Source organism: Rhinopithecus roxellana, chromosome 14 (assembly GCF_007565055.1).
Source record: "Rhinopithecus roxellana isolate Shanxi Qingling chromosome 14, ASM756505v1, whole genome shotgun sequence".
In the NCBI taxonomy this organism is placed as follows: domain Eukaryota; kingdom Metazoa; phylum Chordata; class Mammalia; order Primates; family Cercopithecidae; genus Rhinopithecus; species Rhinopithecus roxellana.
In genome coordinates this window covers 51,143,798-51,157,749 of record NC_044562.1, presented here as the reverse complement: position 1 = coordinate 51,157,749, position 13,952 = coordinate 51,143,798, and the positions used below count along the sequence as shown (strand labels likewise).

General features: G+C 39.2%; 1 protein-coding gene across 1 annotated transcript in view; it reads left to right on the top strand.

Annotated features, from left to right (window-relative positions):
- The first annotated feature begins 7,026 nt into the window (after positions 1-7,026).
- The window catches only part of NUP35 (nucleoporin 35), a 37,238-nt gene continuing 30,312 nt past the window's right edge, over positions 7,027-13,952 (top strand). Inside the window, exons 1-3 of the mRNA XM_010357175.1 lie at positions 7,027-7,165; positions 10,972-11,142; positions 13,163-13,290. Of these exons, the coding sequence (XP_010355477.1) occupies positions 7,126-7,165; positions 10,972-11,142; positions 13,163-13,290 (339 nt within the window). The 5' untranslated portion in view covers positions 7,027-7,125. The remainder of the gene's footprint in view (positions 7,166-10,971; positions 11,143-13,162; positions 13,291-13,952) is intronic.

Here is a 13,952-nt window from a genome sequence, read left to right as displayed (position 1 = left end):
ATGTTCTCTCCCCTTGCTCTTTCTGAAGATGACAAACTCCATCTTTTTTCTGAAGTCTTACTAAAGGTGGAAATCTTTTTTCTTCCCTTAATTTAAAAAAAATTATTTGTTTTTGTTTTATAGAATAGACTGAGAGTGGGCTTTTAAGAGTAAGAAGTTGATTTTATATTTATATACAAACACTGCATAGACATTTATAAGTAGGTTGATGAATATTCAGTATACGATAGATACACAAGCAGTTTGGGTGTGAATATATTAAACTTAGTGAAAAAAATTTTAAATGTGAGATTTTACATATTTCTGACTTTTTCAAAATTTGAGTTTAGAAGAAAGTTGAAATACAGCCCAGAGCAAATTTTCAGGTTGAGCTCTCTGTAGCCCTAGGTACTCCAAACCAAGTGTTTCAAGAGTCACCTGGAGTTGTGATAGTTGGCAGTTTAGGGGGCAAGAACCCTTGTACTCTATCTGCTCCTCCCCTCCCAACTGGGCAGTTGTATTTATTAAGCATCTGCACCATCCTTTGTTGAAGAAAGGGCTCCCCACCTAAGTTTGATAATCAATGGTCTACAAAAATAGCACTTTGATGAAATCTGATGTCCTGGGAGGGAGGAATTCAGAACAGAAATAGGAAACAGGTTCCATTTGACAGTTTATTTAATACGTTCAGAATGGAAGGTAGAGAAACAAGTATTGTAATCAAGATAATATTCATGTACAGAGGAATATTGTGAACATGCAATATTTCTAAAATTGCAGTTTAACAAGAAATAAAAAAATGTACAAATGTTTCTCATTCAAAGTAATCCACATTTTGAAGATCTCATTTTACACAAAAAAGAGTAATTAGAACTATAAACAGGTCTTTATTTTATAGTAAGCACTAACATAATTAATGTGCAGTTATGATTTTTAAAATTGGCAAACATGCAAAATTGCATTAAATAAGTTATGTCAGATAATTATCCTTTGTTTAATGTTTATTTACAGCTTGTAATTAATGTTTAATCATTTTGTTATCGGTGGTGGGAATCCAAGTTACACAGCATCAGAATATGTTATCAGCAGCGAATTCATACGGGTCTGCAACAACAATTCTTGTGTCCTCAGGAAAGAATCCGACTAAGGGGTGTAAGGCAGAAGAAGAGACCAAGGCAGGTTTTAGAGCGGGAGTGAAGGTTTATTGAAAAACTTTAGAGGAGGAATGAAAAGAAAGTAAAGCACACTTGAAAGAGGGCCAAGTGGGCATCTTAGAGGACAAGTGCCCCATTTGACCTTGGACGTAAGGTTTTACATGTTGGCCTACTTACAGCATCTTGCGTCCCTTTCCCTTGATTCTTTCGTTGGAGATGGAGGCCTGTTAGCACTTTGGAGGTGAGCATGCGCGGGGTGTTTACTGGAGTTGTACGCATGCTCACCAGAGATGTTCTTCCCTTACCAGCTGAATGTCCTTAGGAGGTCACGTACCAGTTAAACTCCTCGATTTTGCCTCTTAATATGCATGCCTGAGCCCACTCTCCCAACTCCTTAGATCTTATCCGGAAGCTGCTGATCACCAGTTTTAGGTGTTTCTATCTATTGGGAAACTGCCTTTTCCTGGCACTGGCTGCAACCAGTTATTTCAGAGAGACAGTTTAACAACCGCTTGACATTCCCGGTTGGGGTAGGGGGCACCCTCTCTTGCTCTGTTTATGCCTAAATAGCTACATACTGTAACCATTCATTTATCAAGATACATTTAATTGAAAAGTAATGGAAATACAAAATAGGAAAAGTTATGGTCCCTGGCCTCAAGAAAATCCATCTAGTGGGGCTGAAAAGAAAACTTGCAAGTATCTTACAGCAAAGTGAGGTGAAGAGAGAAGATGATTCAGAGTTGGCATGGCTGGGGCAGGTTTCATGACAGAAAGAGACTTGAGCTGCTACTTGAAAGAAACACAAGACTTTGCAAATTGGGGTGGAAAGCTAAGGGATACTAGTCTGAAGGCTGATGTGAGCAAGAAATACAATGTGAGGAGCTGTTCACAAGAGAATGAGGGTTTCTAACAGGGAATAATGAGATAATTGATTGGAGCAAATTTTAGGATGAGGAGGTGAAGGAAATTTTCTTTTTTGTGGGGGGGGCCAGGGAACAGGGTCCTGCTCTGTGGCCTAGGCTGGAGTTCAGTAGCAGGATCATGGCTCACTGCAGCATGGAACTCCTGGGATCAAGTGATCCTCCCGCCTCAGCCTCCTGAGTAGCTGGGACTACAAGGCACATGCCACCACACCCTGGGATTTTATTTTTGAAACCAAAGTTCTCAGTTACCCCAAGGTGAAAGTAGGGTAACAATGTGTATTGCCTTTGGGGGTTCCTATGGAAGTCTCTCAAAGAGATGCTTCTACCCTCCCACCATGAGAGACTTTGATTTTTTCCTCTTTTGCTGCCCAGGTGACAATGTATATAGTATAATAAAGGATGTTACTACATGACATGTGCTGCACACCTGAGCCTTGTGGAGGCTGAAGAAAAGGAGGCTTCTGTAGAAAATAGGAACTCAGTGAGTGTTTTCAGACAGCTAGGTAACGCGTATGAAGAAGAAAACTTTGGGCCAGGCGCAGTGGCTCATGCCTGTAATTCCAACACTTTGGGAGGCCAAAGCTGGAGGATCACTTGAGGTCAGGAGTTTGAGACCAGCCTGGCCAACATGGCAAAACCCTATCTCTATTAAAAATACAAAAATTAGCCAGGCATAGTGGTGTGCGCCTGTAATCCCAGCTACTTGGGAGCCTGAGCAGGAGAATTGCTTGAACACGGGAGGCAGATGTTGCAGTAACCTGAGATCGCTTCACTGCACTCCAGCCTGGATGGCAGAATGAGACTCTGTCTCAAAAAACAACAACAACAAAAAGAAAGTTTTGGTGGTGTGTTAGGTGGGAGAAACTGAAGGCAGGGAGATGTGAAGAGTTGACTGCAATTGTATAGGAATTGAAGAGGCAGAAAGAATATCTGAATGTTTGATGGTAGAGAAGGTGAATGTCAGAAAAAGCGAAGTGGAGCAGACACTGTACTAAGAATAACCACCTTTCAAAGTAGGTATTGTTTCTATTTTACAAACAATAAAATCTAGAAATCAAATATAAATCCAAGTATATAGGTTTTAGTGAGAGAGTTGGGCTCTGAATTGAGGTCCGTCTGACTCTAAATTCCGCTAACACACTATAAATTTAATTTTGAGTTTCTAAGAGATGAACAGAAAAAGGGACAAAAGATGAATTTGCTTTTGAGGTTTGATGTATGGGTAGGTTGTCCAGCAAGCATCTGGAAAAGTGGCATTTGACTTTAGAGATGTTGGGCATAGATTATTAACAATTATTTGAACAGGGTGACAATGATAAGGATTCCAAGGAAGACCACTAAGAGTTGAAAAAGAAAGGAGAGAGCAAAGGCTTGAACAACAATAATATTCCCAGGTTAGAAAAAAATGGGATCAATTATTGAAAAACCAGAAAAGGAGTAAAGTTATGAGAAATAGGAAGTGTAGCATCACCAAAAAAAAAAAAAAAAAAAAAAAAAAGAAAACAGGGCCGGGCGCGGTGGCTCAAGCCTGTAATCCCAGCACTTTGGGAGGCTGAGACGGGCGGATCACGAGGTCAGGAGATCGAGACCATCCTGGCTAACCTGGTGAAACCCTGTCTCTACTAAAAAAAAATACAAAACCAGCCGGGCGAGGTGGCGGGTGCCTGTAGTCCCAGCTACTCGGGAATGGCGTGAAGCCGGGAGGCGGAGCTTGCAGTGAGCTGAGATCCGGCAGCTGCACTCCAGCCTGGGCGACAGAGCGAGACTCCATCTCAAAAAAAAAAAAAAAAAAGGAAACACTTCTACTTAGGAAAAGATTGTCAAAGCTGTTGGATACTGCAGATGTCAAGGAGGCAGGTCTAATTTGCCAATTAGAAAAAAAAAATAGTTGGGGTCAGTAGTTTTATTTCAGAAGTGCATTACACAGGAGCCAATCTGTAATTAATTAAAATCGAAATAGTAAAGATAAGGAAACAGATAATTTACTAAAATCTGTAGACGTTTCTTTTGAGATCATGAAAAAATGAAATGAGAGAGAAATTAGCACATGGTAGGTAGGTGGAAGAACGAGGCCTAGGGAGGGTTTCAATACTGGGCTTCTTTATAGCTTGGTAAGGAAAAGAGCCCATTGAAAGGGTAAAATATTGAAATGCAGGTAAAGAAAGGAAAATAAATTTATTAATGGAAAAAAGTTTTTAATTAAAAAAATAAAGAAAATAGGGCCGGGTGCGGTGGCTCATGCCTGTAATCCCAGCTCTTTGGGAGGCTGAGGCGAGTGGATCATGAGGTCAGGAGATCGAGACCATCCTGGCCAACATGATGAAACCCCGTCTCTACCAAAATTAAAAAAAAAAAAAAAAAGTCGGGTGTGGTGGCAGGCACCTGTAGTCCCAGCTACTCGGGAGGCTGAGGCAGGGGAATCTCTTGAACCCAGGAGGTGGAGGTTGCAGTGAGCTGAGATTGCACCACTGAACTACAGCCTGGTGACAGAGCAAGACTACATCTCAGTAAATAAATAAATAAATAAATAAATAAATAAATAAATAAAATAGCAGTAACACCTGTAATCAACCATAAAAATTATATAAAATAAGTTAAAGGCCATTCCTCCAATTTACAAACCCTTTCCTACTTTATCTCTACTGTTAATAGTTTGGTGCAAATATTTTTCTTTTTCTGAGACAGAGTCTCGCTCTGTCGCCATGCTGGAGTACAGTGGCACGGTCTTGGCTCACTGCAACCTCCACCTCCTGGGTTCAAGTGATTCTCCTGCCTCAGCCTCCCAAGTAGCTGGGATTACAGGCACGCATCACCATGCCTGGCTAATTTTTGTATTTTTAGTAGAGATGGGGGTTTCACCATGTTGGCCAGGCTGGTCTTGAACTCCTGACCTCGTGATCTGCCCGTCTTGGCCTCCCAAAGTGCTGGGATTACAGGCGTGAGCCACAGAGCCTGGCCAGTGCAAATCTTTTTCAACATCTTCCTTTATTTAAAGAAGCATCACTCTTTTCTCTCACTCTCTCATTCTCTGTATCTGTTCCTAAATAAACCTGTTATTAAATAAAAATAAAATGGTGCCACATATGTATGCATATATATTTATGTTTTATATTTATATTTATATCTATCACAGAGATCTTTCTAGGTTAATATTTACACCCATATCAAATCCATCTAATTCATTTTAGCCGGTGTATGGTGTTCTTTTGCTTGGCTAGATCATAATTTGTATAGAAATTCCTTTTTTAAAAATTTATTTTTTATTTTGTAGCAAAGTGGGTTCTTACTATGTCTCAAACTCCTGGGCTCAAGTGATCCACCCCTCAGCCTCCCAAAGTGCTGGGATTGCAGGTGTGAGCCACCACATCTAGCCTCAATGTGTGTAGAAATTTCTTCATTGATGAACCTTTCTTGGTAGCTTAATTCTAAAAAGTGGATTGCTCCGTGTTGTGGGCTGACTAGTCCCCAAAGATATCCATACTCTAAGCTTTAGAACCTGTGAATGTTACCTTATATGGCAAAAGGTATTTTGAAGATGTGATTATTAACTTAATCACCTCTACTGGATATTGAAATAGTAAGATTATCCTGGATCACCTGGGCGAGTCCTAAATGTAATCACAAGGCTATGTGATGGCAGAAGCTGAACAAAGCAGTGTCAGACAGACCAAAGATGCTTCATCTTTGGCTTTGAAAAGGCAGGAAGGTGACAAAAGCTAGGAAATATAAGTAGCTTCTAGAAGCTTGAAAAACAAGGTAATAGATTCTCCCCTGGAGCCTCCAGAAGAAAATAGTCCTTCTGGTACCTTGATTTTAGCCCCACAATACTCATTTTGGATTTCTGGCCTCCAGAATTATAAGAGATACATTTGTGCTGGTTTAGGTTACCGAGCCTGTGGTACTCCAATATGACTTTATCTGAACTTTATTACATCTGCAAAGACCCAATTCCCAAATAAGGTCATATTCGTAAGTATGAGGGTTAGGACATGAACATAACTTTTTGGGGGACACAATTCAATTCACACACCCATTTTCAAAAAGTCAATTCGATCTGTGAGTGGTTTTAAAATTTGATTTCTGGGAACCTACCATTTAATTCTGGAATTGTTACTGCCTCATTCCAAAGACAAAATTCTTACTGAATTTGAGATTTTGGAAGTCGTAGAAGAAATAGCTGAGCATGGGTGGATATTTTGGAAATAATCCTCATGGTATGGAGCTGAGAACACCCCAGTTATACATATGTAGCACATTATTTTATAAAGTTAGTAATTGAGCAAAACTAAACAACATATTTTTACACACACATATGCGGAATATGTGTATGTGATCTACGTATGACTATGCCCTAAAGAAAAGCAGCAAAGTGAGGGGAGATGGATGGCAGGGATGGCACAGGCAGGAGCACGAAAGATTCCGCGGTGTGGAGGGTTCGTGGGTGCGTATAATTATTCTCCATTATCTACATGTGTACTTATGCGTTCGTTAGCTACATTTTTGTGTGTATTAATATGCAACAAAAATCGTGAGTTATGCTTTAATGTAAAATTGTCTACATAACACAAAATTTAAAAGAAATGGCATACAGATAGTAGAAAACACGCTTTGAGAAAAAAGCGTCATGCACTAAGTCCAGAAATTGACATTGGAAAGAGGCACCAATTGTTTTCATGAAGCTGACTTTCCCAGGTGTTACTCGGAAAAGCTGACCGGTGATAGAGCACTGGGTCAACTCACGCTAATTATGAAACCGTGAGTAAAATAATCTGTGCTTCTATGTAACTCAAGTACCAACAAATCAGGAAGCTCACAGAGGGACGAAAAGCATTCCCAGAACCACACGCTGGTTCGCCACCTTCCCGGTGGAAAAACCCTTTTATCGGAAATTCTTAGCCCAAAGACTTTGCCCTATTCCAAAATGGCTCCGGCGCCCACAACTTAAGCACAGCGCAGGTCCGGAAGTTACGCAACCCCAAGAGGTAGCACGCCCTTACCCGTAGGGAGCGTTTCCGCCATTTTTGAAAATTGGTAAGGTCCTGGTTTTAAGTGTAGTTGCCGACGCAATGGCAGCCTTTGCCGTGGAACCTCAGGGGCCCGCGTTAGGTGAGTGAAATACTGCTTTTCCTTGCTGGCACTGCCATCCCTGCTTTGGGCCTGGAGGCGGGCAAGACTGAAGGGCAGTCGTCAGGCTCTCGTCTGCTGGCTTCAGTCGCGGAGAGGGAACCCTTGGGTGCCCCCAAGTTCCTAGTTGGTCCCCTACTCGACGCATCGCCTCCATACTGCTACAGAAGTGGCGCCGGGAAGCTGTGGGCTTGGGAGGGTGAAGGAAAGGCCGTCGGGCGGTGACTGAGCTGTGTTTGTGCCCCCACACGCCAGCTACGCCAGACTGGCCTATACCTTAACCTCCTTCTAATACCCCAGACGCGATGCTAGTTGCTGGGTTCCCCGGTTCCCCGGAAGCCTACCTGGGAGGAACTGACCGCGGTACACGTGGGTGGGCGGTGCCCTGAAGTGTGTGGGTGCAGTCCACTGCTTCTTGATCACCTGTGCTTCTAGTTCTTGTTTTGACGACTCCTCTCTCCCGGGCTTTGCAAAAGGAATCTTGTTATTAATGGAAGCTTGAATCGTGCAACGTTTAATCAACCAGGTGGTTGGTAATCATTGAGATATTGGCCTTAATAGCAAGCTAGGAGTTCGCACGATATTTCCCGACTTTATCTGGGGAAAGTGACTCTTATGTATTGTAGGAGGTATTTTTCTCTAAGTCACGATCTGAATTTTTTAAAGATTCACTCCCATTATTTATTGCGGAGCCTCGTTGAAACATGTCGTCTTTGAAAAAAACTACCTATTTAACAGCACGCGGATTTCTTTTTTTTTTTTTTCCTGCTGAGTTTTGCGACTTGTGAGAACCGTCGAAAATTTTAGAACGGAAAATAAACCGTCTTACTGTCATAGAGACTTACCTGAAAGTTAGGTAATAACTTTCTGAGCTTGGAAAAGAGAGCAAGTGTGAGATATATATGAGATATATATATATATATGGTGTAGAAAGAGTCTTTTTAGATTTGAAGGGTATGTAATGCTTGCCATGTTTGGTGTAAAATAAGTTCCTTTTGAGAATAGAGTGACTTGAAGTGCTTTAGTAGGTCATAAAATAACTAAATGCATAATGTCAATAATGCAGATACTCTGCATTAAAATTTATGTACAAATGTCGTCTTGGTATTTATTTTTAATATATTTTAGAGATCAGAAAACTCTTCATTTCCAGTTCCAAATTTTTCTGTTGAACAAAAACATTTTGGAGTGCATATTTATTGGGGTTACAAATGTGAGTAAACCAATCCCTGTATATTGCCTTGCCAGAAATCTGACATTAGCCAGTACGAATGTGCAAGTTCACATTTTGCATATATTCCAGGTGCCCACTGGTGTAGTAAAACTAAGGGTTGACTTCAACAAACTGTACTAGCTGAGTACGAATCTTTTAGGAGCACAGAATATGAAATGGAATTGAGGACATGCAGTATTTTTTCCTTAAGTTTGCTTTAAGTGAAATTTAGTCTGAAGGGTGGTTAGTGACAGTCCTGATTAAGAGCCCATTGTGCCCTCCTTGCTGCCTGGTGCTTTCTTTTTTCTTTTCCTTCCTTCCTTCCCTCTCTCCCTCCTCCCTCCCTCCCTTCCTCTTTTTTGACACAGGGTCTCGCCCTGTCACCCGGGCTGGACTGGAGTGCAGTTGTGCAATCTCAGCCCACTGCAACCTCCGCCTGCGCCTCCGGGCTCAAACAGTCCTCCCACCTCAGCCTCCTAGTGGCGTGTGCCACCACTCCCAGCTACTTTTTGTATTTTTGGTGGAGGCAAGGTTTCGCCGTTTTGTCCAGACTGGTCTGGAACTGAGCTTAAGCGATCCGCCCCCCTCGGCCTCCCAAAATCCTGGAATCACAGGCTTGAGGCTTCTACTTGTGTCTGTGTGTGTCCAGATATATCACAACTTTTCTTAAGCCGATTCTTACTTTATTTTGCTATAATTTTTTTTTTCTTTTAGGGAGGGGAGTGAATGTAGTGGATGTTACCAAAAACTTTGCATTTAATATGGTATTCTAAATATCTGTTAGGAATATGCCTTTGTTTAGACTTTTGGTTTGATTTTAGTGGATGTTCTTAGGAAATATTTCTGTAGTGCCATGTAACATAGTAACTAGCACTTTTAAAAATAATTACAATGTAATTAGAGTTTTTCACACCTTGTTTTAGCATCTGCTTTATCCATTTATTGAATTTTTTTTGTCTTTTATACACTTGTATAGTTAATATCTAGGCCTAGTATAATGGGAAATAAGAGGAAGAATAAAAGAGTTGGCAGCTTTTAGATATCAAGAAACAGATTTTTAAGGCTGTCTAGAAGTAATAGTTAATAAAAAACATACAAATAACATAGCAAACATTTGACCCTTCTGGGTGCCATGAGTCACACTCAGGCTTGTCAGCTAGTTGAAAATTATTTTCACAAGCAGAGATTGCAAATTCTACATTTATACTTTACTCAGTTTTTGCTATTATGAAATACTTGTAGAAAATAATAATTCATATTTACTGAGCACTTAACTGTGTATCAGGTACCAGGTCAAGCTGTACTTGCTATAATTCTAACAAAAGCTCTGTTTCCCTTTTGCTGAAAGACCTTGAACGCATATCTTTGACTCCATAGCCCATCGTTTTCCTTATTCTGCTATTTTGCTCTGAAAATAGAATTTTTTGCTCTGAAAATAGAATTATATAGTTCACTCATCTTCATAAGGGAAATAATATCTATAGATTGTGAGGATTAATTTTGTATCAACAATTGTGAGAGGTTTCAGTTCTCTAAGTTGGCTTTATGTTAGGGGGATATTTAGAGATGATTCTTTAATTTTTTTTTTTTTTTTTTTTTTTTTTAAATAAAAAAGATGAGCTCTCACTGTGTTGCCCAGGCTGGTCTTGAACTCCTGAGCTCAAGTGATCCTCCTGCCTTGGCCTCCCGAAGTGCTAGGATTTCAGGCTTGAGTCACCACGCCCAGCTGTGATTATTCTTGACTTAAACTAATGATTAAGAAAAAAGATACAAAAATAAGTTTTCAATTCTTTTCAACATGTTTCTGAGTTAGGGTGCTAGTTATCACTGTTATTTTGTAAGTGCTCTAATATATGCATGGTTACAGTTTTATCACAATAATGATGCACTTTTTATGGGGAAGAAAAAGAAATAATTTAACAAGCTAAACCCATTGTGTTTGATATGCTAAGACTTCGTATAAGTAGTGCAGCCTGTCCTTGTTTTCGGTTGTTACATAGTCCAAACTGATTCGGAAATGGAAAGAAGTTATTAGTGTGATTTTTAAATTCCTGAAATAATGTAAACAAAAATAGCTGTCACGGATTATTATTGTGCTGCCAGGCATGGTGGCTTCACGCCTTTAATCTCAGCACTTTGGGAGGCCAAGGCTGGTGGATCACCTGAGCTCAGGAGCTCCAGACCAGCCTGGGCAGCATGGTGAAACCCCATTTCTACAAAAAAATACAAAAATTAGCTGGGCGTGGTAGTGCAGGCCTGTAGACTCAGCTGCTGAGAGGCTGAGGAGGGAGGATCACTTGAGTCTAGGAGGTGGAGGTTACAGTGAACTGAGATTGCACCACTGCACTCCAGCCTGGTGACAGAGCGAGACTCTGACTCAAAAAAAGAATGAATACAAGATAACTTTACATTTTTCTAGAAATAATTTTTGTTGGCTTTTAAAATAATAAATTCAACTATAGTTCTATTATATCTAAAAGTTTTGATTAAACTTTCAAAATGATGCTAGTTTCTTGCATGTATTTGTCAGATACTGTAACAGAAAAGTCTTTAATTTATTTTTTGATTCATGTAGGATCTGAACCAATGATGCTGGGTTCACCCACATCTCCAAAGCCAGGAGTTAATGCCCAGTTCTTACCTGGATTTTTAATGGGGGATTTGCCAGCTCCGGTGACTCCACAACCTCGATCAATTAGTGGCCCTTCGGTAGGAGTAATGGAAATGAGATCACCTTTACTTGCAGGTAGGTGAATTGCTTAAAATAATGTTATAGACATGCTACATACAGGGATGTCCAATCTTTTGGCTTCCCTGGACCACATGGGAAGAAGAATTGACTTGGGCCACACATAAAATACAGTAACTCTAACAATAGCTGATGAGCTAAAAAAAAAAAAAAAAAAAAAAAAAAAATTGCAAAAAAAAAAAAAAAGTCTTACAATGTTTTAAGAAAGTTTAGCAATTTGTGTTGGGCCACATTCAAGGCCATCCTGGGCTTCATGTGGTGTTCAAGCTACGGGTGGGACAAGCTTATGCTAGAATTTTAAAAAGTGTAATGGTGCAGCATTCACCCTCGTCAGTACATTCATTAATTTAAAAAAATTAAGCAATGTGTCTATTATGAAGCAAAGCTTTTATTTTAAGGCTCTTGGAATAGAGATGTAAGCAGTATAAGCTATAATTTCTAGAGCCACTAAAATGTATTCTGTGTTTTATTCATTCTAAGATGCCATTGAATTGGCTTTTAAGTACCACTAGCAAAAATAACCCTAAATATGACATAATGCTAAGATGCCATTTTTTGTAAAATTTCTGTTTTGGAGATGTCAGAGTGTGGTGAGGGGAGAGTGCCTCATAGAGTTGATTAAATACCATCATTTAGCTTCAACTGAATTAATTTAAAGTAATTCATCGTAAGATACAAGAATAGGAAATTATTGGTCGAAAGAAATGTAACTTGAAGATGTAGATATGAATTCTGCCTTTAGTCTTAGTGAATTGAGATTGTCACATATAGAGTGTTTGAGGAAAGGACTGACTTTGCAAACTAGGGGGAGGTTTTATATACAGAATTTGTGATTGTCAGGGTAAAGTATTGTAAATGCAGCCTGTATTTATTGCAGAACTCCTTTAGCAAAGAAATATTTTAAAAAATGACCTCAAAGTTTTGACTGAGTAGTGAGAATTAGCTACGGAAGTGGTTGAATTCTAATTGTGAGCTAATATCCTTTAGTAGTTGTTCAAATGAAAACTCTTTTTACCTTAATTGCCCTTTAAAGTATTTTTGCTTTAAAATGGTTTATTATTATTTAGGATTTATCAGGGAGAATTATAAATTATATTTGAAATAATTCATTTAACATTAAACATTAAATTTCAAATGTGTTTTCTTATGGTAGCCAACATATATTGATTGCTTATGAGCCTGGCAGTATGCTAATCCTTATTTTGTCAATCTTAAAGGGTAGGTAACAGTATCCCCATTTTTAAAAAGAGGAAACAGAGGCTAAATGCAACAAATAATTTGCTGAAGCTCACTTGCTAGTGAGAGAGCACTATAAACCTCAGGTTATTCTTATTCCATAGACTGTGCTTTAAATAGCTCAAGCTGTACTGTCCAGGCTCAGACATTAGTCTTACCAATGGCCTGGGCTGCATCGCTATTTGTCATTTCATGTTCTCTGATCGAAAAAGACATCTTTATGTCACAGAAGTTGTTCCTTTTATTACGTCTTTATTATGTACTTAAATATATTTCTACTGTGAGAAACATGAATGGGATCTACTTAATCTAAATAGTCAAACTCTACATTAGGGAATTATATTTATTCAGGAATCTACAGACTGGAGCTGTTTAGTACCTACTTTCAAGTGAGAAATGGGATCAAGTGTTGTATTTAAATGTTAAGCATTTTGTAGAGAGAGCAAAAGTTACATGTGTTTTCTGAAAACTAAGATTTTCATTAACTACTTGCTCTGAATCCTTTTGTTCAAAGTGCAGTCTGTGGATCAGCAGCATTGGCATCACCTGGGAGCTTGTTAGAACTGTATAATCTCAGGCTTCACCCTACACCTTCTGAATCAGAGTCTGAATTTTAACAAGGTCCCCAGGTGACTCTTCAGCTTATTAAAGTTTGAAAAGAACTAGGAGACAAGATTTTAAGTCAATATTTCAAAAATTAAATTTTTAAAAATCTTACCAAAAAGATAGAAGAATCCTTTCTTTTCTCACCTTTTTTTTTTTTTTTTTTTGTACACTGTAGGTGGGTCACCACCACAACCAGTTTTACCAGCTCATAAAGATAAAAGTGGCGCTCCACCAGTTAGAAGTATATATGATGACATTTCTAGCCCAGGACTTGGATCAACACCTTTAACTTCAAGAAGACAGGTAATATAAATACCATTTTGATCCACAGTGAACAACATCATGGTTTTATGTGACTATTCAGTGAGAGTCAGTACTTTGAAATGTTTCCCTGAGATCTATTTTAATGTAACTGTGTTGCACAGAATAAGCATTAAACACATTTGTCATACAATCTACTTAAATTGTTGATGATGAACTGTACTTAACAGCGTAGAACTCTAGATTTTCTCTCATAGGTAATTCTCAGGTTTTTATAGGTATGCCTTATCCACCTGCTCATACCTCCAACCTACTTAATATACATGTAGAATGTGATTATGGTTTAAATCATTCTGATTGTTTAAGAAGTTTAATATTTAAAAATTATGTGAAAGAATAAATGAAAATTCAGAGTTTCATTTAGATCTAGGGCACTTGTCAGCTGAGGTTAGTATGGACTTCTCTTTATTTTTTTCTGTTTTTTAAAGTCCCAACAGGGTCCTGCTCTGTTGCCCAGGCTAGAGTGCAGTGACACAGTCATAACTCTGCAGCCTTAAATTCCTGGGTTCAAACAATCCTCCTGCCTCAACTGTCCTATTGGGATATAGGCATGTGCTGCTATGCCTGGCTAATTGTATTATTTTTTGTAGAGATGAGGTCTTGCTGGCTTCAAGTGATCCTTGCGCCTTGACCCCTCAAAGCGA